The following is a 23,538-nucleotide window of genomic DNA, read 5'->3' as shown; positions in this document are numbered from 1 at the left end:
GGATTTTATCTAAATGTAATTTATTGCTAAATCTAATCTCGAATTTTAAAATTATTGTCAAAAACTTTGTCAACTACAGAGCACTCGACTACTAATAGGCTAATAGCTAGCTATCTGAGAATTGCGAGAATTATTAAAGCATACTCTTACACATACACTAGAAAGAGGAATAATGGTACTTGTATAATAGTATAACTAATAGTATTAGGAGAAGTGACAAAAATGTATGATCCCAAAATAACTGGTTTTATGCTGTATAGTCTGTATGTATTACGAGTATCATTGAAAATTGGCACAACACAAGTGAACAACACACAATTAGTTACTGAATTTTGTTTGTTTAAGTCCACTTGCTAGTGTAGCAGTAACCACAGTCACTGAGATCACTCCATTATGCACGTGAGCTGTCGTCTCATCTGTTGTTCTTAAGCCAACCTCTATTTTCAATGGTCTACGTACTAAATGTAAATCACTCTATAAAAGTTTTTGTTACTTTTTTTCTTTTATTATGTGGAAACCACTAATTTAAAGTAGTTTTTTTTTTTTTTCAATATTTATCGATTTCCATGACCCCAAACTCCAATTCTATCACGTAGTGATTCTATTTGGGAGATATCCACATATGAGTAGTTAAGACTATCGTCGTACATAAAAGAAATACATAAAAGAAATTAAATAGAATAAAAGAAAAGAAAATGACTAACATATAAAATTAGTGGCCTAAACTGAAGTACATAGATTACAATTCTTTAAAAGTCGAGATGATCTATGATATTTTAGCGAGCTTATCTTATATTAACCAATTGTGTAATGTGTAGGGTAGGAAGAAGTAGTGAATAATCATTGATTTTCTTTTCCCCTTTTCCATTTTTGGAGGGGTTATGGTATCTAACATTGCAAAATTGGTTTTATATGTGTTCACATGTTAGACATACACATCTATGTGTGACTGTATGAAAACAAACACAATAATTGTAGGTAGATAATTGCACCCGTGTTATTTTCACAAGAATATTCTCACAGAAAGTTAGCCAAATTTTTCCAGGATTCAATCAAGAATCAAATAATAAGAGGACTAAATAAAATCTTCTTTCATGATTTCTTGCTGCCTGCATCAAACCATTCATATATACTGCAAGAACGTGAATATTCTCTGAAAATATTAAGCCTTCCTAATGAGAATTTATGAATTTTTAGGAGTAATCTAAGAACGATATACTCGCATCCCGAATACGTGTTAATGTATGTAAGAAGTACAGAGTATTATCGTTAAAATTAGTCCTAATCTGAATATTTTCGTAGTAATAAATTAATTAACAGTGTCACTCTAATGCAGTACGCAAAACACACACTCAACAAGATTAGATGCATGATTTAAATTAGATAAGCATACAATATAAGAATCATAGTAACTACTTTCTGTTGAAAACATTCTTGAAACGTCTGGACAAACAGACCAAGCCAATTGTCCACATTCAACGAAATGGTGAAATGCACCAACTTAAAACAGAGCAAATTGCTATTATACATAGTTGTCTTATATTATGCATATCATTACTTTAATTGTTACATACTTTTATAATTCAAAATATACTATTAGCATGATAATTAATTTCAAACACGCCACAACACAGACTATTGAAATACTCAAGCCCGAAATAAGATTAAAATCAACTAAAAAGGAAACACAGGATCCCACCTACAATATAATTAACAATCACACTATACACACCCCACCTCACAGTTCACCACACTACACAAATTCTCCTAATTTCTTTCACCCTCATCATATAAACCCAAAAAAATTCATGCACCTTCATTTCTTTATACCAACCAAAAATGCAAATGTCTCTGCTTTTTTTCCTCCCTATTTTCTCTCTCCTCTTTTCCCTCCCAATTCATTCATTTCCAACCTCTTCAAAACTTGAACAAAGAACATTCATTATTAGTGTTAATCACCATGTTAAACCCTCCATTTTTCCTACTCACTTTCACTGGTATCAAGCTTCTTTAGACTCATTATCCTCTCATCCTCCTAAACAAGTACTCCATACGTACGATACCGTTTTCCATGGCTTCTCCGCTCAGCTTACGAACGCTGATGCTGATATCCTCTCCAAACAATTCCACATTCTTTCGCTTATACCCGAACAAGTCCGGTCCCTTCACACCACTCGCTCGCCTCTCTTCCTCGGCCTCGAACCCTCCTCGACTAACACCTCGTCATTACTCGAGGAGTCCGACTTTGGGTCGGACCTTGTTATCGGTGTCATTGACACCGGTATATGGCCTGAACACCCGAGTTTTAACGACCGTGGGCTAAATGCTATTCCTCCAAAATGGCGTGGGTTTTGCCCTAGTGACTTCCCTTGTAATAAAAAAATTATTGGGGCTAAGTTTTTTTTTGAGGGGTATGAGGCTACTAATGGAAAGATGAATGGCTCGACAGAGTTCAACTCTGCTAGGGATTCCGACGGGCATGGTACACACACTGCCTCTATCGCTGCAGGGAGATATGTCTTCCCTGCGGACACCCTAGGCTATGCTAAGGGGGTTGCCGCGGGGATGGCTCCCAAGGCGAGGTTGGCAGTGTACAAAGTATGTTGGACATCAGGGTGTTACGACTCGGATATTCTCAAGGCTTTTGATGAAGCTGTTAAAGATGGTGTGGATGTTATATCATTATCAGTTGGTGGTGTAGTTGTTCCATATTATCTTGATTCTATTGCTATAGCTGCTTTTAGGGCTGTTCAAAATGGTGTTTTTGTATCGGCCTCGGCCGGTAATGGTGGGCCCGGGGGCTCGTCGGTGACGAATGTAGCCCCTTGGGTGACTACTGTGGGTGCAGGGTCAATTGATAGGGATTTTCCTGCAGATGTAGTGTTAGGAAATGGGAGGAGGGTTCCTGGAGTGAGTGTTTATAGAGGGCCCGACGGGCTTGAGCCCGGGAAGCTGTACCCGCTTGTATATGCGGGTAGTAGGGAGGGTGGTGGCGGAGGTGGTCAAGGGTATTCGGCTTCGTTGTGTTTAGAAGGTTCGTTGGATCCGAATGTGGTTAGAGGTAAGATTGTGTTGTGTGATAGAGGGATTAATTCTAGAGTGGCTAAAGGAGAGGTGGTTAAAGAAGCGGGAGGAGTTGGTATGATTTTAGCTAATGCTGTGTTTGATGGGGAAGGGTTGGTGGCTGATTGCCACGTGGTGCCCGCCACCTCTGTCGGGGCGGCTAATGGGGATGTTATCCGAAGGTACATTGCCGATAATTTGAAGCGGGCGGCTATGCCGGTGGCGACGATTGTGTTCCGAGGGACCCGGGTTGGTGTTCGGCCCGCCCCGGTGGTGGCCGCGTTCTCGGCCCGTGGGCCAAACCCGGAAACACCGGAGATACTCAAGCCGGACTTGATTGCGCCCGGGTTGAATATATTGGCCTCGTGGACCAAGCGGGTTGGCCCGTCGGGCTTGATCACGGACCGGCGTAGGGCGGAGTTTAATATATTGTCGGGGACGTCGATGGCTTGCCCGCACGTGTCGGGCCTTGCGGCCTTGCTTAAGGCGGCCCACCCCGATTGGAGCCCGGCTGCCATCCGATCCGCCTTGATGACGACCGCGTACACCCTCGACAACCAAGGCGGCATCATGAGGGACGAGTCAACCGGGAACGAGTCCACGGTGATGGATTTCGGGGCAGGTCATGTCCACCCTCAAAAGGCCATGGACCCAGGTTTGGTCTATGACCTTACAACTTATGATTACATAGACTTCCTTTGCAACTCCAATTACACAACTAGCAACATTGAGCTCATAGCCCCAAGAAAGGGCAATTGCCAAGGTGCAAAACGAGCAGGTCATGTGGGTAACTTAAATTACCCCTCAATTTCATATGTTTTTGTACAATATGGACAACATGAGATGTCTAGTCATTCAATCCGAATAGCTACTAACGTAGGGGATCCAAACTCAGTTTATCGGGTTAAAGTCTTCCCACCCACGGGCACAAATGTGACCGTGGAACCCGAGCAGCTCAGTTTTCGACGTGTAGGTCAGAAACTAAACTTCTTGGTTCGAGTCCAAGTTGAGTCCATACCACTATCAGCAGGCTCATCCAACACAAGAAGTGGTGCAATAATATGGTCTGATGGAAAGCATACTGTCACAAGTCCTTTAGTTGTAACAATGCAACAACCACTATAGGTATTTGTAGCAGTTCTTGTTAAATGTAACATTTTTAAGTAATATTTTTGGCTCAGAATCATAGAACTTTTGATGTAAAAAAAAAATGGGAGTGTGAGTTTGAGTGAGTACAATTATGAGAATCTCTGCAGGGTGTTTTCCACTTCAGAAAACAAGTGAATGAAGAGGAGTATCTTGAATGTTGTAACAGAATCTATAATATTATTAGTATATGAATTTTGTACAAGTATAATTATTAAGCTTCTTTTTTAAAGTGTATAAAATTGATTAGAAGAGACAGCAAAAACAAAACATAGGAAAAAACAAAATACTGTGGGTTTCATGTGTTGTATTTAATTTAATGGAGCTTTGTTTTTTGTGCATATAAATTTGTTGATGGTTATGTAGCAGTGGTAAGTTTGGTGGAGTGGAGTGTTGGCTGGCTTCTTCTGCTGGAACAAAACTACATTATTTGGCTTAGCATTGCATGTGAATAAACTAGTACTAGCATTAATAACAAATATCATAGGTTGGGACCAAAAATTAACACCAGTACTAACTTACTTGCATAAAGTCTACTTATGTACAGTAACAATTACGCAAATAATAAGGGACGAAATGTTTTTGAAAGGTAGATACTCCGAGCCAATGTTCGAGTACCAGGCACTATGGCGCTGTAGTGTTTAATCTGACAAAAGCAAAGAATAAACTATAGAGCTCTTTGAGTTTTGGTATTCATTGATCAGAAGACAGGAGGAGGTCCACTGAACCAAGACTATAGAAACTAGAAGAAAACATGGACAATTGAAGTGTTGAATATTCAAAATTCCAACTTTTCTGAAGTGTCAAAGTAATTAGTAGTAAGCATATCTTAAAGCTGTTATTAACTAAAGTAGTAATAGTTATCCATTAATAACAGGTTTAACAGTATGATTGGTATGAACTTTTATGATATTGTTGTTTCTGGCATCTTTATTCCTGATAAACTGGTAAAAAAGGGGGGCCTAGTCTCTAAATCTAAACTTTCATGTAGCTATTTTCAGTAAAATAAAGGACCAATTATTGCTGTCACTTTGGTAAAGGGGTCCTTAGATTCACATTTAAGAAGTAGACCTTACATGTCTCACCCTTGTTTTTTTTAAAAAAAATTGTATCTCCTTTTTGAAGAGTAACTTTAAATAATAAACTACTGTATTTCTTAAGTACTGTAGTATATAATGGAATGTACACATAAAAATAAATACATAGTAATTCTTTTTAATCTACTTTTTACTTGCTACATTGATTAAGTTAACCTTCTTTCTCATCAAATGAGCATTTGTACAAGAGGCATACTAAAAATACAAATTATATTTTTAGGTTGAATTTCTAACAATTTATCTAGCATTCCAACCCATTAGATTGAGTTGTAATCTTCCAAATATTTCTCAAACACCAAGTGTGTTTTTTTTTTTTTTTTTTTTTTTGAGGGGAAAATATCAAGTTTTATAGAAGACAGTAACAGATACATTTAGGCAATGTAGCTAATGTTTTCCTTTTCTTACCTTTTTAAAATAGATAATTATGCATTGAAGCTAGTAAAGGGCTGGGCCGAAACCAGGATCAAAAAAGGCCCATAGTGAACAATTTTTAGCGCATACTGTATGAAAAAAATAAAGTTACATGCCACATTATATGCAGCACTAAAATAATGATAAGTATAGATAACAGTCGGATCATTCGAGTCAGGTCATTTTAACTATAGTGTCAATATATTAATTTAAATAAATTGATCGTTTTAAAAAACACTTATTACTAAGGGTTTGTTCTGATTGACTGAACTGAGCTGAATTGAACTGCATTGAATATTTTATAAGAGAAAGAAATTAAGAACTGAATTGAACTAAACTAAACTGAAAATAATCTGAAGAAAATTGGCCTTAAGTCAGCCAGAAATGGGGAAAAATGATTTTGGGTAGAGTTCGGGTATATTGGGTTGGGTCAGTTGCCAAATCTAGTGATGGCATATTAAAAATTAAAAATAAAATAAAATAAAAAGGCCCATCAAAATCATAGCATACATACATAGAATATGGGCCTAATTTTAAGGCTGCAATTGATGGAAAGCCCTGTGGTCAGATAAGCTTGTTAGGGAGCTTGGCTTTGTGATCGGACCATTGGCCTTTGACTTGATGGCTGGGCTTATTAATATGCACCCAATTATTTCTTCTAATGTAAAATTAAATTGAATTTTAACTCTCCTCTTGCATGCAATGCAAATTTTTAAGAAACAAATGATAAGTTTTTTTTTTTTTTAAAAAAAAAACTAAAGACAAACTCACTGTTTTGTTCTTCAATTGTAAGTAGTGATATTTTAGATATTGAAGCTAATCTACCATGATATTTGTTTTATAAATATAATAGTAAAATTTACAAGGTTTTTTTTTTTTAGATGGACATTATAGATACTAAATTGTCGCGAAATAAAAAAAAATACGAGAAAATCTTAACTATTGTCCTAAAAGCATCTTCTATTGCACATCTCATACTATCCAAATGAACAATAAGTCTTAATTTTGTACTCAGTATGCATGGTTTCGTCACATTCTTGGTTTGGCCAAATCGGAAACATTTATTTTGTGTGCAATACGGAGTATTAGTTTTCGAAAGTACCTTCTCAATATTGGTTCTATTTAGCCTAGAGTGATTTGTCAACTGAATTGTATGAAGCACATTCAAATGTTAACTAGAATATAGTTCTAATTTCATTCTAAATCCTTTTTTTTTTTTTTTTTGAAAGATCATTCTAAATCCACTTAATACATTCATGTCAGAATGAGATATCTGAAGTTTGCCAAATTCAACTCTAACATATTAATTTCATAATCATCATTATCTAGATTGATTAATTTATAAACCTACATGTGCAAGAACCAAGAAACACATTTTAAATCAAATAAAAACACTTTCTTTTAACATACTTTAATAAAATACAAATGGGTTTCCCTGGTCAGTGACTTTTTGTTGGCAAATTGGCATAGAAATTTGGATATAACCAAAGTTGAAGGGCGTGTGACCTTTCCTAAAACGTGTGAGTTTGGCTTTTTCTAGGTTTTCCGTACGATTTTTTGGGCTAAATCGAAGCCGTTGCTTTCGTATTAGTGACTAATACTCGATTGTTTTTCTCTAAAATTGACTAATTGACTGATACGGTGAACCTGATTATCCATGTCAACCTCATAAATTAGCTGTTAAATCGTTGCATGATCTATCTAGGCTCTGTGAGAAGATATTATTTGAATTGAACTCACATATAAGACATTTATACGGAGTACATGTTTTTGACAATACATCTCGATCTTTATCTTTTGAAATTTCATACAAACTATTGACACGTAATTGTAGATATTAATTTTTGGGTGGGTGGACTCACAGTATAATGAACGAACCCAATACTTTGTGTTTACCGTATAATTACTATACATGGTTTCCAATTCTCACACTTGACAATTACTAAGGAGTAATATTATACATGTATTAATAATCAAAGAGTAAACATTATAATGCATCCTACTTCGTATTATATAGGCTACATATAAATGTTTAATATATATTTTTAATTGGTATTTTGATCCGCCCGTACTTAGTAATACTAATAGTTTAATCTTATTAAATTACACTATTAATATTATATGTCAATCAAGAATGTCGTAATTTATACTAATGTTTTACGGAGTATTATTTAAATATTATCATTCTCAGCCCCTTTAATATATAGCATAATAGCAATAATAATTAGAGTTTTATATATATGCATGAAACGTTATACTAGTATCAAAAATATAGAAAGTAAGTTAAAAATTAAAATGTGAATGACCAGCTAGCTAGCATACTACCTCCGTTAGTTTCATATTATTTACAAATTTAGGGTATTATTTATGAGATATAAAAATATTCAAAAGCTGCAAATAATAATATGAAATTGAGGTACTTAGTAACAACTAAAATTTATAAAGTAGTATTCAATTCAAAACTTGAGATCAAATCTTGTCTTAATTGTCCACATGGCTCTGTATTTATACACCAAAGCAAAAAAAAATGTATAATATAATCTCATATATATATTTTTTAATTCTATTTTTTTTTCATCCTTTCATTTACAATTAGTGTAGTCAAACTTTTAAAATCTTTGACCGCCTTTGATGATTAAAATAGAGATAACTCGTTAAGAAGGAACATATATGTATGTGAAATCTTGTTATGAAGTACTTGTATTTGTTTTCAATTAATAAACCAAAATCTAGATAGTTAAATGTCAAGTGTCGACATTGGATAAACTCAAATAATTCTCTTATTTTTTTTAACTTAAAGAACCACGTACTATATCAAGTTGCCCACTTGTACTCATGGACCTTGGACCCATACACGCATCTTAATAGTATATGATGGATGCCATGATTAATTACATGGTAGTAGTAGTATACAAATATATCCCTAAAAGTATTATTGAAGTTAGATAGTTGCACATTATATATATACATTTTGGGTAATAATCATTTTTTTTCATGAAACCGATAGCGTTACGAGCTGCCAATCTCATCTAACTAATTACTATATTAAACCAAAAAACGAATAAATAAACAGAAAAAAAATATATATCTATTCATGTATTTGATGAAAAGATAACAGTTGCAAAAGATGTTGACATGCATAGATTCAAGTGTTCAACTTGCACTAGCAATACTTATTGATAATCATTGACTTAGGACACGAAAATTTAAGTTCTTCAATCTCTATATATTATCCAACCTAAAAAATAATACGAGTAAAGCTGCTTAATATACTACTGTATGTTAGCTTGAGAGGCAAAGTTGAAGATCGAGTAGATGAGTATTAAAGAAATAATACGTATGTTTTGTGTTAAACAGTACATACGTACATACATGTAACAAGTGGACTAGTATGATGCCCTTTAATCAATCATATGGAGTTGTATACGGAGTAATACGTATGCTTTTATGTACAAGCTAAGTACTATATTGTCCATGTATTGTACATTGATATATATTCACATACAATCCCATTTCCATGGGAGCATATGTAGTATTTTATAGATGATTGATAAGGTGCATATATAAGGTGTTCTTAAGGAGAGAAAGGGAAAGTAAAATTAAAAACCTTTAATGAGATTTGTGCATGTATAAGTTTTCAATGTGTGTGTGTGTGTTTTTTTTTTTAAAAAAAAAAAAAAAAACTTAAGAAAGGACTGTGACGAAATCTAAGATATCCAACCCATAACAAGGAAGCAAGTATACGATAAAGGCTTGAAGAGCATCCAATCATTTTGCTGTGTATGGAATATATACCTAAGGAGGCAATATATACATTATACATAGGAAAGGGAACTTTAATTTCTACATGAAATTTTTTATATGTACTCTTATTAGCAATCTAGAAGATGACTTAAGAGAAAATGAGGATCATTAACAATAATGATTGCTTTATCTTTCTAAAAAAAACAATTTATAGATAGTTTTGTCTTATTTAAATTTTTATTTTTATTTTTATTTTTTTGGAAAAACATCAGCAATAATTCAAGGGAGAAATTTCCTTACTTAGAGTCATATCATTAATTCACGATCGATAAATTTAACCAATCAGAATTTAATATGCATAAAATAAGAATTAAAAAACTAAGTTAAAAATAGAATACATTCAATATGGGTAGATATTTTTGAAATACCCAAAATAGTATATAGGACTAACTATTGAAACGGGTGTGGAGTAATCAATAAATAAAAATTGTGCCCTTCCCCGGTCCCCCCTTATCCCCTCCTCTCTCTCCTTGATCTTAGTGTACATTTATGTGTACTAACACTAATTTGTTATAAGGATTACATTGTTTTTATTTATTATTGAATTGCATCTTGCATGTAAAGCTTGTAGGAGAGTTATCCCCTCCATCGATCTAGATTTGGAGAGCAACACTTGCTACTTTGAACATACACTTTAAAGTTCACTATCAACATATATATTAATTAATTCTAGACAACGAGAGTATAAGATACAAGCATAAACTTGAGCCGAAGTTTATGTAGTCAATTCACCATAGCAATACATATGGAAGATTGAAACACCCCCCCCCCCTCTAGTGTAGACAGAGAGAGTACGTACTTATGCAATGGACTGATGGAGAAGTAGGGTTTGTTCATTGCATTTCCAACTGCCAAGTAACTTTCATTGACCACTTCTTCTCAACAAAATGATAATCCTTTCAGTTTCATCAATCAAATATATCAGTTTGTAAGCTTGTTATTATACCCCAACTAAATTGGTTACTAGCAACCGTAAATTTCCTATAAATTAAAAATCAATTTAGTGCTTGTTTGGTTATATATGAGAAGTAATACGAGTATAAATTATTTCTCACACCTTATACGTGTGGTTGCATTTTTTAGGGATTTCCAATTGTTGTTCATTAAGTTTTACTTTGCACGGGAGGTTAAAAACTTATAATATAGGGTATCTGATTTTTGTTAACTTATTCGACTCTGTCAATTTAAGTGACGTACCACAACAGGATACTCTCTTATGGCTCGATATCCAAGGGTTGATGGTTCAAGGAATGTTATAATATGAGATGAGTTTTTGTTAGGACTTTCTACATAAGGAGCTATGCATAAGCTCTCGTTCAATTTCATTCTTTACTCAAGATAATCTTATTTGTAATTATTAATCCCTAAGAATAGTCTTCTCCAATACCTTAGTTAGTAGTTACGTAACTAATACTATTATTCGTTAATTGTGTATATTTATTCCGTAGTGACATAAGACATATGTAGTGTCATTGTTGATTTTATTTACCATTTTTACCTTCTTTTTTTAACAAGATTTACCATTTTACCTTATAAGCACTCACATGCATCCATTATAAGTACCACAAATTTTCATACTCCGTACCAAATAACAGTACACTACACAAATTTAAATCATCATCAATCAATAAGATGACCTACATTTGTCGTCGTCTAAACCGCAACCTCGCTTACACAATTACACGTATACAACATGTACAATACGAGTAAAATCCTCCGTAGTAAGAAGCTTTAGCAATCCCCAATCTCGTTCACCCTTTCCCTTAATTAACAGGGGTTGTGTGGTCTATTTTCTATTTTTCTGCGTTACTATTATGACCATATATTATACGAGTAATGGACCTTATATTATACGGAGTAAATAATGTGATGAATGATGATGGCCTAAATAGTTGACCAAGGTGGGCCCATAAAATTCTTTCTTGTTAGCTTTTGTTGTCGTCTTTACCTTTCTCTGTCTTCTTTTCCCAACTAACAGCAGATTTTGGTGCATGCATCTTCCTAGACTCCTAGTCCTACCTTTCCAATTTCAATTCTACCTCTTACTTTTCATTTTTTTTTTACTTTTTTTTAATAGTAAGTTTTTTACCTTTTACTCTTACGGAGTACAAGGTTAAATAAAGGAATATTCTAATATGGTTAGAATAGTACGGAATACACGGTTTATTTCACTCAAATGACTATTTTAGTATTTATTAACGTTAGATTTATTTAAAGAGTTGGAATTAATTTGATTTAAGAAAAAACATTGTACTCCAACTCTTTAAAGAGTAGTACTTTTAGTTTGTAAACTAGATAAGCCCCGTGCGATGTACGTCATAAAAAATTCATTGAAATAAATATATATTATATATATGTCCCTCATATGAGATAAATTATAGAAACATAACCATTAATTGTCATTTGCAATGATATTTAGATCTTATTAATTTTGAACAAGAGTAAAAACTTAAGCAAACTATGCATTACGGGGTACCCTAGAGTAATTATATTTTGAAGCCAGATAGTCACTCATAAATTCATTATATAAAATATGGAGTATAATATAATATATGAAAATTCTATAGTGGTCGTTTCAAATATGACTATCATAATATTTTAATGATTATATAGTTCATAATTAATGTTTTTTTATCCAAGTAATTATATGTATTAATCTATTTTTGCTATAAAATATTATTATCAGCATTTTTTTAATTTATCAAATTTTTAGTTTTATTTATGTAATTTTTACACTTATTTTATAGTTTCTCGAAAAATATTTATTTTATGATGGATAAAAATTTTCAAAAATTATATTTGCATTGTAGAAATTAGAATACTAATTGTGTCCAATTTATAGTGTGAAAAAATAGATCGCTCATATTGTTTATCATTAAAATAATAAGATAGTCATATTTCAAACGACTACCGTAGAAACATCCTATAATATAATAATAATAAAAAAAATAATTGTCTTACAAAAATATTGTTATAATTTAAGGTAAAAATATAAATAAGAATATGATGTCAACAATTGATTTAGGCGGGAAAATTTTTAACAACAGCTTGACATGTATACAATTTTAAAAAGTGATGATGTCAGCGGTTGTTGTTTTAGTTTATTTATAGATTATTCATGCATTACGAAAACATGATATATAATGGATTATTGGTATTTTTTTAGAGTCTTTACTATATTATATACTTCCTCCGTTTTTTTAATACTCGCAACATTTCCCTAAAATGGAAATATCACTATATTTGTAACAAACTATAAATAGAAAGTTATTTTAGAGAAAAGGAGTACTATATCCCCTTTTTTTAAGCACATGGCCCACTAAATTACACTCCTAACAACCACTCACCTCACTTTAAAGTGTATTACTAGTATATCATGTGAGCCTCACATTTCTTAAATACCGTGAAAAAGTGTGTATTGCAACTATTAAAAAATGGAGGAAGTACACGATAATATAGGACAAAATTGTAAAGGGGGATAATTATTCATCAATCTCTTTAAATAATCTTGAAGGAAAGGGCACCTTGATTATTTTACAAACTAATAAAAAATTATCTCACCGTTCTACAATTTTTAATTAGGTCCAGTTTGATTTGATGTAAAATATTTTTATGCAATATTCCCCCCCCCTTTTGTCTTCTCATTTTCCTTTCGTTCGGTTTTGGGAGCATTTTCCTTTACAAAACAAGAAAAGCCACAATTTCCTTCCTCTAAGGGCCTGTTCACAATTACTGAACTGAACTGAATAGAGCTGAAATGAATATTTTATGAGAGAAGGAAATTAAGAGATGAATTGAAAAAAACTGAACTAAACTTGTTGGAGCTAAACTGAACTGAACTTGTTGGAGCTGAACTGAAGTTAAGTTGAAGTGAACAGACCCTAATCCTCCATACCTCCTTTTTGCTTTGCTCTTCCCCTTTCTCACATTCCCATTTCCCACCCCTATTTTCAATTCCTATGTAACTTTTCTTAATGGAACCAAACAAAAGAAAACTAAATTAAAATTGCGGTTTTCCTTGAAAATATTTTCTAGGAAAACTTTTTTTTTCCTTTTTAAATTGAAAGTGTTTTACATTAAACCAAACATGGCCTTAGATGAAACGCAATTTTTTTTTTAAAAAAAACTTTTCTTAATGTGTATCTTTAACTATTAACATCTTAATCATTAATAATAAAAAGTAATCTAGTTAGCAATACCTTACATGATTATTTTCTTTAAAAAAGAGAACTTCCATGATTATGATTCTTTTTAAAATTACACTAATAAATATTATATTGGTAAGTGTATGAGCAATATAAGGGCATGTTCACATTTACTTAATTTCAGTTCAATTCAGCTCCAATCAGTTCAGTTCAGTCCAGTTCAGCTCTTAATTTCTCTCTCTCATAAAATATTCATTTCAGCTTAGTTCAGTTCAATTCAGCTCCAATCAGTTCAGTTCAGTTCAGCTCCAATCAATTCAGTTCAGTTCAGTTTAGCTCAGTCCAGTAAATGTGAACATGCCCTAAATCTAGAAGAATTTCATCTAAAAAAACGAGTGAACTATTAACAAATTTTCCAATTTAAGATTTGGCAATTTAGCATATATTAGTCCTTGCAATAATGCTTCTATAAACTATTTGTACGGTTTAGTGAATGTGTTTAAAAGTCTGACCAGGCGACCACATTCTTTTACCACGACGGAAGCAATACAAAGACAGTCAAATGCATATAATCCTACGTAAGGATTTGATAAGATTTTGGTAAACATATGAAACATGTTAATTATTCATCTAATCTGCACAAGGCACAACAACTACACTTCATAACTGCTATATACAAGTATATATATTAATAAAGATAGCATTTAAATAATATTAGAAAAAAATAATTAACTTAAGTAACCTTTTTAAATTCACTATTATTATTTCGTAAAAAAATAATAATAATAAAAATCACTATTATTACACCCCGGCCCCCATATTTTGTATGTCTACATAATAAAGTATGGGTGTTGTTATTATTAAAGTAAATTTTAAATGCATATTTATGCGAGCTAACAAAGACTGTGAGCCGTGTGAGGACATATATTGTTAAGTAAATAATTTATTATTATAGAAACACTATAGATTAGCTCTGATACCATATTTGAATGTGTAATTACAAAATTCTCCATTGATTTAAAGGGATCCATTATTCAACAAGTAATATTTAACTATTTGCATATTCACATTGGAAACCAACCTAAAATGGGCAAGATATTAATATGTGCACACTATTAACAAATTAAAATGTCTTTTAGAAGTTTTTACATATTGTTTATTGTGCATAAAAACAATGGAAAGGAACATTATTGCAATAATGTAAAATATCAACAATTATTACATGTTTGCAGGGGAATTAATATTGTTGTACATACATATCTTCTAGACATGCACATTTACTGCTCTTCTTAACTATTAATTAACTTTGTAATTATATAATGATCAACTTGCATAAAAGAAACGCTCAATTTATTAAACCTTTAGAAGGGTAGTGCAAAACTTGTGATCTTGACAATTGTCTTACTTGTTGAAACTAGTGGTTTCAGTGACTAAACCATCAAAGAACTTTCATTTTAAACGTAGCGTGTGAGTTACCTGAAATTGTATTGTATTATGTACTTTAACATGCTGCGTGAACTTTGAGGTGGATTTTTGGGAGACCTAACGTTATGCTGCTTGTAATTAATTTTTTTATCCGTATTTTAGTGAATGATTTTCACACAAAAAATCACGTTTATTTTAGTTAACGCAACATATAATTATTTGAGCCAAGTGCATTGTGTTGCGCCAAGTGCATGCAAAGACGGATGTTAGAACATGAGTGATAGTGGCCGATATGGATATCCAAGAAACTATTGATCAATCCTTGTTGTAGCCAGTGAATTAGCTAGGAGCATAACCAAGATCATCATAACCAAGCTAGTGATTCTACCTTGCTTGAATCAATAGGTGGGGTAGAATTGAATTGGTAAAAATCAAACTCCAAGACCACAATGCAATAACAGTTAAAAAATTATTTCTAAAATATTACTAGCTAATTGAATATATAATATATGCTATTCCCCTTGGGGTTGCTCATTTCACCTACTATTTATAGAGTCAAACTTATAATACTTTGATCATTTAGTTGTACTTATATATACAAAAACATTGTGTGAGTATTTGTTGGTCGTTCCAAACTTCCAATGTATGGTGTTCAATTATCAATTTTCATAAATTACAACTGTTGTGCACAATTAAAAATCTTACAACTACTTAAAATGAGAAATTGATTTTGGCACGCCCCTATGTGAGAAGAACATAGAAAACTGTGTTCTCACATAGGGGTGTGCCAAAATTATTTCCCGTTAAAATGTGCATCAAAAACCGCTTAAAATGTAAGTGAATTGAACAAAGATAAATTAAAACAGTGGGAGTACATGTTTTTTATATTCACGTTATGAGCATGGTGATAATGCACATTATTGATAACATAATCCTGCTAATACAAACTTATCACAGTATTCAAAGTATTCTTACGCGCCCGTTGTTTAAGTTGAAAACAGGATTGAGTTAATTGTATTAGGAAATAAATACGATTGTTTGATCCTAACTGATTCTGCTTTAATTATGTACATACCTGTTACGATTTCGTACAACCCTGTGTGATTTTGACACAAAGGATAGTGATGTTGATGAAATTTGATTACAGGTCTTGGACACGACCCCTAAAACTTTAACCAACTAAACTAATTGACAGTCACTTAAGCTTATACCATAACATTTACTAATCAAAATAAGTTTCAATTAGCTAATCAACTACTCCTTATTCTATATAGGGGTAGAATTTGTTATATACACCCAAGTGTACCGTACACCCAACTAACCCAAGCTTAGTGTTTGCTTTTCATTTGATGATTAAATAATAAACAATCACCAAAATGAGAACAAAATACACATAGATATACGACATACCCGGGTGTATATAACAAGCTAGTAATCACTTATATTTAGGTCAAAGTAGCGTATTTACAAATGTTTAAAATTTGACTGTATCAGTTATTATCGAAAATAAACGTTTTCATCAAAAATAAAAAAAGTGGGACACAAGGTGGCCACACACCTTACCATACCACAAGGCACAAGCCATCTCAATCCATTGTCCTATAATCACAACTGACATCACACCTGACCTGCCCTATAAATAACCCCACTTCTTCATTTCTACACCCATTTTAATTTTATTTATCTCACAAAAACCAATTCATCCAAAAATTAAAAACCTTGTAATAATATTTTCAAGCTTTATTAATTAGAGAAAAATAATTAATCATGTGTGGAGGTGCTGTAATCTCCGACTTCATTCCGGCCGGCAGATCTCATCGTCTGAATTCTGATTATTTATGGCCTGAATTGAAAAAGGGTGTTAGTGGGTATTCCAAGCCTTTGAGATCTGAAACTGTTAATGTTGTTGATGAAGATGATGATGCTATTGCTGATCAAGCTTTTGAGGCTGATTTTCTTGAGTTTAAAGATGAATCTGATGATGACGTTTCTATCATTCCTGACTTTAAACCCTTTTCTTTTGGCCTTTTTAAGCCCAAATCTTCTAATGGTATGCTCCTTTTTACCCTTTTTTTCTATTTTTAAATTTATTTTTAGTGTTTTCATGTTCTTGTTCTGGTTAGAAATTTATCTGGGTTGCTGAATTTTTGTGGGAAATGCTGATGATTATTTGATTGATTAAAAAGATAGAAAATTTTGGGTTCTTGAAGTTTTAATTTCAGTTTAACTCAGGGTAGGTGAGGTGGGTAGTAATTTTATTTATTTGTTTTTTTTTTTTATTTATTTTTATGGGTTATCATTTCTTGTAATTTACAGCTTTGTAATTGCTTGATTATTTGCTTGAATTTTGTGGAAATTTTTTTTTGGGTGGGTGGGTTTAGTTTACAATTTGTATTTTTGCTTAATTGGCTGCCTGAATTTGGTTGTTTTACATTTGATTATGTTTGCTAATTCCCTTAAATGTAATAATAGGTTTGATTTATAATTTGGGAATTTATATAATTATTCACGACATTTGTTCATGATTATTTTTATTTAGTATTATTTCTTATAATTTACAACTTTGAAATTACTTGATTATTTGCTTGAAATTTGTGGGTTTTTAGGTAGGTTGGTGGGTTTAGTTCTATTTGTATTTGCATAATTGGTTACTTGAAATTGGGTTGTTTAACTTTTGATGTTTAACAAATTTTCTTGATCATAATAATTACAGTATTATTAATAATTTGGAAATCTCCATCATTATTTATATCATTTTCATGATATATACAGTATGCCTTTTGTTTTAAAAAGAAGTAATCTTTGTTGAAATTGGTTCAATTTGATTGATAAATTGTTTTTTGGTTGATGTGAATTTATAGATTGGTTGATTTTTTTGGCCTCTTTGTGTGCGTGTTGTAGAAGAATTTTTATAGGAAGAAAAAAATTACTAGCCATTTTGTTGTGTATCAAATTTGGGAAGATGAACTAAATTAACCGAGAACAAAAAATAATATGGTGAAAATGATTTTGCAAGAGCATAGATAGCATTAGATAGAATTCATAGATTTTTTGATGGAAAAAGTATTTTTGTGGACAATTCTCTCTTGAGATAAATTCTTGGTTCATGTAGTCGATCCCATCCTTTCGGAAATTCAGGAATAAGGCTTTGTTATTGTTGTTGCTGTTGTCAAATTCCTACACGGCTCTTATTGACTCGATTGGTAGAATGGATGAATTTGAAATGATCAGCTGTTTATAAAATTTCATACTTTGTTGTCAATTTTCAACAGGACTTACTTACCATGTGACTGATTAATGTCATCTTGCTGAACTTTCTAGGAAATTTTGGTCTGACTAATATGTTTTCTGATTTACTGTTACTGCGACTTTGTTTAATCTTGTTTTACCCGGAAATTTGCTGGCTTCTGTGTTTGCTTATTATGTCATTCCTCTGATGTTTGTAGGACTGAAGCCTGTGGAGTTCAATAGCCAGGCTGAGAAAACCGCCAAGAGAAAGAGAAAGAACCAGTATCGTGGTATCCGACAACGTCCATGGGGCAAATGGGCTGCTGAGATCCGTGACCCAAGGAAGGGTGTTCGAGTTTGGCTTGGAACATTCAACACTGCTGAAGAAGCTGCTAGAGCATATGATACTGAGGCACGCAGGATCCGTGGTGAGAAAGCCAAGGTGAATTTCCCTGAGGAAACCCCAGTATCAGCTGCTGCTCCTAGGCGCACTGTTAAAGCTCGCGCCCAGAAACCCGCTGCCAAGACAGCCTCTCCTGCTCCAATGCAGAACATGAACCAGAGCTTCAATATCATGAACAATGCTCAGAATGAGTATTACAATAATTTTGCTGTTGTGGAGGAGAAGCCGCTAGTTAATCAGTTTGAGTACTCGAACCCAATGCCTGCTCTGGGAGAGTTAGCAGTCAACCCCTTTAACTCCCTTTCTGGGGGTACCGATCTGTTTTTCAATTCAGATGAAGGTAGTAACTCCTTTGATTGCTCTGACTTCTATTGGGGAGAGAACGGCCCAAAAACCCCAGAGATATCCTCATTCTTCTCAGCTGCTCTTGATAGTGACGACAGCGGAAATGCAGCAAAGAGGATGAAATTGACATCAAGAGATGCTGTACCTGTTGAGGAGAACAGCGGAAAGAGCCTGTCTGAGGAGCTGTCCGATGCTGATCTTGAATCCCAGTTGAATCTCTTGGAGACGCCTTACCTTGATGAGAACTGGGCTATTGAAGCTTTTCTTGGAGGTGATGCATCTAATGGAGGTGAGCTGTGGAGCTTTGGTGACTTCCCTGGAGGAGTCTTCTAAGCTAAGGGTGCGCTTAGCAGACCTTATGTAAATAAAACATGTTAGTTACCACCTCTGGTCAGTTAGTCTTTGTATCGCCAAATCATTTAGAAACAAACTTTGGATTTCGAGTTTAATTTTTAATCTAGAGGTGGTGATTAGAATCTGTTTTTGTCCGATTTTCAGGAGTGTCTGTTCGTGAGGTGACTTAATATGACATTGCGTAGTGGTCTTATTGGGCAGTTGCAGTTATATGGGAGTACATAGGTAAATTTAGGTTCGTTCTTGCTTTTGAGACTCTTCAAGTTTCAGAATATGTACTTGCTATGTTTATCCTGACTTCATGAAAGCTGAACCTTTGCTTTCAGTCTGTTATTGCACCCGTAAACTATGGTTTGTTGCTTTATTTCTAATGCGGCTGCCATTAGGATAAGCTTCAATGAATGATAATGTATTTTGTTTGGCTAAGCCGACATATTATTGAGACCTTCTGAAATGGCTCGAAGGGTAGATGTTCGAGTGAAAGACTTTAGCTCGATTTTCCCTTGCATTAGATTGCTTACTTGCATAAAATGGCAAGCTATCTTCCCTAGTGCCTTGGGCATAGATTGCTTACTAGTTTGGGTGTTAGAATTTTAGGTGGTAAGTAGTTGGACAAACGCAACATTGTCTATTTGATCAGGGTATCCTATCTTTGCCATGTTTGAATGTCTATTAGCAAAACCAATTTTTTTTTTCTTCTTCTCCGGAGATAGAGCCTTTAGCTTAAAATCCAATTTACGGATGCTATCCCTTACTCCATACCTTATAGTGTTTCAAAATCTCTCGTGTTTTTAATCAAAGCTTGTATTTACGAATACTAGGAGTAGCAAAAATCCCGAGATACCAAAAATGAAATTAGGTCCTTTAATCTCGTCTTAAAGATGTATTTTATCATCCTCTCGTTAAGGCAGATCAAAGATTAATAGAAGTAAAATTTTCCTAAAGTCGTATTAGCAAATACTCGGTATCACATTGCTGTATAGTTGTCAAGACGTAGAAATAATGAAATCATTATTTGAAGCGTTACTAATTTAAGGAACACGTTAGTTCCTGGGAAATTGTTGGGGTAAACTAGCACAACTCTCTCAAACTTTGAGCTGCAAGTTGCTACTAAAATGTTCTACTACTAGTACTATTTAGTACTATTATAAAACGTAACGCTTAAATTATTTAGCAAGTTGCAATATTTTCAATTGTCACGTCTTTGATATAAATAGAATATGTTAGGGCCCCCCCATTTTTGTCTCCATTTTGCTAGTGGACGTATGATGTTATCGCCCCCATTTTGAAGGGTGTTATTTTAGCTTTACTTGAATTGGTTTGGCTTCATTTGAATTGAGCTTTAGGCCGGAGAATTCACCTCTTTAGGGTATGAGTTATGGACTTGTGGCCAATATACTAGCCATTCTTCACGTGAAAGGCCATGGTTGCAATGTCGGTGCCGTCGACCGACTCTTTGCTGCGGCGTTGCCGCAGACGTTCTATATTGGAAAACTTCCAATTTAGTTCCTTGTGTTTCTAGGGATTAGGGATGGGAGTGACTTAAATTTTTAGTGTTACATACTTACATTTGGTCATTTATGAGATGGTGTAATGTTGTACTTTATAGGGATGATGGAATGAAACATAATAAATTTTAGATTTTAGTATTGTATCAAGTGCATTCTATAGTTGTTTTGATGGCTGAAAATGTCACTCATAATTTAGAGATTGAGGGTTCGTTTCATATTTGTTCAATTATATATATATATATATATATTTATAACTGTTACATAATGAATGACGAATATGTTTATTTTAAAATCATTTTACCTATTAAAGGCTTGGTCTGGTGGTTTATTATAAAAGTACGTACCTAAACGTGTCAATTGAAAGAGGTTCGCCTCTCTACCTGTCTTTATTACATAATCTTGTTTGATATAATGACTCAAACGGAGACGCAATCAAAACACACCCTCTTATAAAACAAAAGTGCGCTACAAGAATTAAAAATTGAGTTCATTAACATTTTAGCAAATAAAACAAATGACTACATACGGAGTACATTTATATTATGGTCGTAAAGTATTTAAAAACGACCACATAATGGTTTCTATTAGTAGAATTTAGTTGTAATCAAACCAAAATCTTGCTCTAAAGGTTAAAACCTCATCCCTAAATACATGGGGATTTAGCTTTTTTTCAAAGTATTTCCATTATAATTGAATCATAGAAGTTGATAAGATAAAGTACATTACTAGTATGTATAGTACATACGTGATAGTTCAACTATTGTAATAAATAATAATGTGATTCTTTGATTTAATTATTTTTTTCTAGATCAATAGAGTACTTAATGATTGAGGGCCATTTAGGGTTTTGTGTAGTTGTTGAAATAGTAATTACGTATTAATCATCCGTCTAAAATAAGTAAGTTGCTTATGATGACAGTAACCTTTCAATATTGATTTGAGAGGACCTCATTGATTTGTTGTACACATTTGCAAGTTTGCGTTACTACCTTGTTTTGGGTACTTTGTTTAGGTATACTTAGAAAGGCTATCAAGTGAAGAGATCAAGAAATGGTATACAAATTTCTAGAGACTTGCTAAATGTCTAATTCCGATTGAAAATATAGGCGATGATATTGTAATAGGAAAAACATACTACCTCTATTTCATATTGTTTGCAACGATTAGATATTTTACCTCTCTACTTTATATCAAAGCGTTGCAAATAATATAAAGCGGAGGTAGTATATTTATGGCGGTACTTTGCAGTCGTTTCAATTGTAGTCGTGTAAAAGATAATTGTGGTGATTGAGATGTGCAAAACTCGAAGATTTCGGAATTGATTCATAAAATTCTCCACTTAATCAACATAATTGTAGATTCGTGGTGATTGTATACTTGTATAATTATCTTAAATATATATGTGTCAATACTACTTTAGTTATATCTTTGACTTGAGGGGATTAGTGGAGCCTATTGTCATAATTTTTATAAAGAATAAACCTACCATTTAGAGTCACAATTTTTCTTGATACTTCACCTTAAATAAATAAATTATTAGATTACTCTATCTCATTAGGGAGATAAGGCCATAACAATAGAACCAAGACATCTGGCGATCTGGGATAAGGGCCACTCTTCTTTTGGTCATTTCTTATAAAGCTTTAATAATAATAATGGCGGTGTTTTACTAATTACCCTCTTAATTAATTTAACTTAAATATAATTATGAAGTAAAGTAAAATGTTAGCTCCATTTGTATTACTATGTTATTTCCACGTTGAAAGATGGAGTTAAGATTTTCCATATTATAGCCCAAGTGGACTACCTCTAAAGAATTGATTTTAACGTGAAATCTCGCTTTGACTAAAATATCAAAACACGAGGGTTTTAATTTATTTATTTTAGAATACTCGTCTTTATTAAGATAAAGACAAGGGAGCTTAGGTTTGTTTACCGGTTTAGCCTCACCCAAGCATCCTCACTAGCAAGATTCGAATCCCAAACCTATAAAATCCGAGGTAAAACTTTATCAACTGAACTCTTGAAATACTACTCCTTATTTAACTTACAAAATGTATATATTTCATACTAATTTTCAAATATAATTTACTCGTAATAGAATTAATAATTTTAGACTTGACAAATAACACATAATCTTAAGAATGATTTTAATTGTTTATTCATACTCGTATATGTAGGTTAATTATATTTTGTCCTCTTGACTAAATGAAGTTTTATTAGGAGGAAACACATTTTGATTAAGTTAAAATTAACACGAAATAGTATTGTTAGAGATATAGTGTGATATATTTTCCGATATCTCGTATCTCTAACAAGTACATTTGTCAATAATCCGACAAAATGAAACATAACAAGCAAAGGTATGGTTAGCTTTAATGCCTTTAACCAGCTGGCTCAATATACATCGTTGCTGCGTTACAAATTCATATTCTTGAAGTCCAATTAAGCATCCATCTTACATCTTGAAATAAAGAGCTGTGTTATTGACTTTGTTTGTCCATAAGTGAAATAAGTGAAATGGGCTTAAATCCTTCAGAAAGGTGGGCTTGAAATGGGCCAGAAATCAGATAATAGCCCAATACTACAAAACCAACAGTGAGATT

The 23,538-nt window shown here is 33.0% G+C and overlaps 1 protein-coding gene and 1 pseudogene across 2 annotated transcripts; both read left to right on the top strand.

Moving 5' to 3' along the window:
- Positions 1 to 1,749: 1,749 nt before the first annotated feature.
- LOC145618266 (subtilisin-like protease SBT1.5 pseudogene) lies at positions 1,750 to 4,550 on the top strand (annotated as a pseudogene).
- A 12,213-nt stretch (positions 4,551 to 16,763) lies between these two features.
- On the top strand, positions 16,764 to 19,854 carry LOC145618579 (ethylene-responsive transcription factor RAP2-12-like). 2 transcript variants are annotated; one of them, XM_081673353.1, is made up of 3 exons: positions 16,764 to 17,141; positions 18,538 to 19,440; positions 19,566 to 19,854. In XM_081673353.1, the coding sequence occupies exons 1-2, from the start codon at positions 16,859 to 16,861 to the stop codon at positions 19,398 to 19,400; spliced, it is 1,146 nt and encodes a 381-aa protein (XP_081529479.1). In that variant the 5' UTR covers positions 16,764 to 16,858; the 3' UTR covers positions 19,401 to 19,440; positions 19,566 to 19,854. The 2 variants fall into 2 exon arrangements, with proteins under 2 accessions (XP_081529479.1, XP_081529478.1); XM_081673352.1 differs by having other exon boundaries at positions 18,538 to 19,854.
- The last annotated feature ends 3,684 nt before the right edge of the window (positions 19,855 to 23,538 follow it).

Source organism: Chenopodium album, chromosome 26 (assembly GCF_948465745.1).
Source record: "Chenopodium album chromosome 26, dcCheAlbu1.1, whole genome shotgun sequence".
NCBI lineage: Eukaryota > Viridiplantae > Streptophyta > Magnoliopsida > Caryophyllales > Amaranthaceae > Chenopodium > Chenopodium album.
Note: the sequence above shows the minus strand (reverse complement) of the source record. Positions and strands in the feature narration are given on the sequence as shown.

What these genes read in the sequence shown, in the direction of transcription:
- LOC145618579 (XM_081673353.1), top strand. Translation starts at nt 16,859, where the DNA reads ATGTGTGGAGGTGCTGTAATCTCCGACTTCATTCCGGCCGGCAGATCT. An exon ending in TAAGCCCAAATCTTCTAATG is followed by an intron (nt 17,142 to 18,537) that starts GTATGCTCCTTT and finishes TGATGTTTGTAG; the next exon opens with GACTGAAGCCTGTGGAGTTC.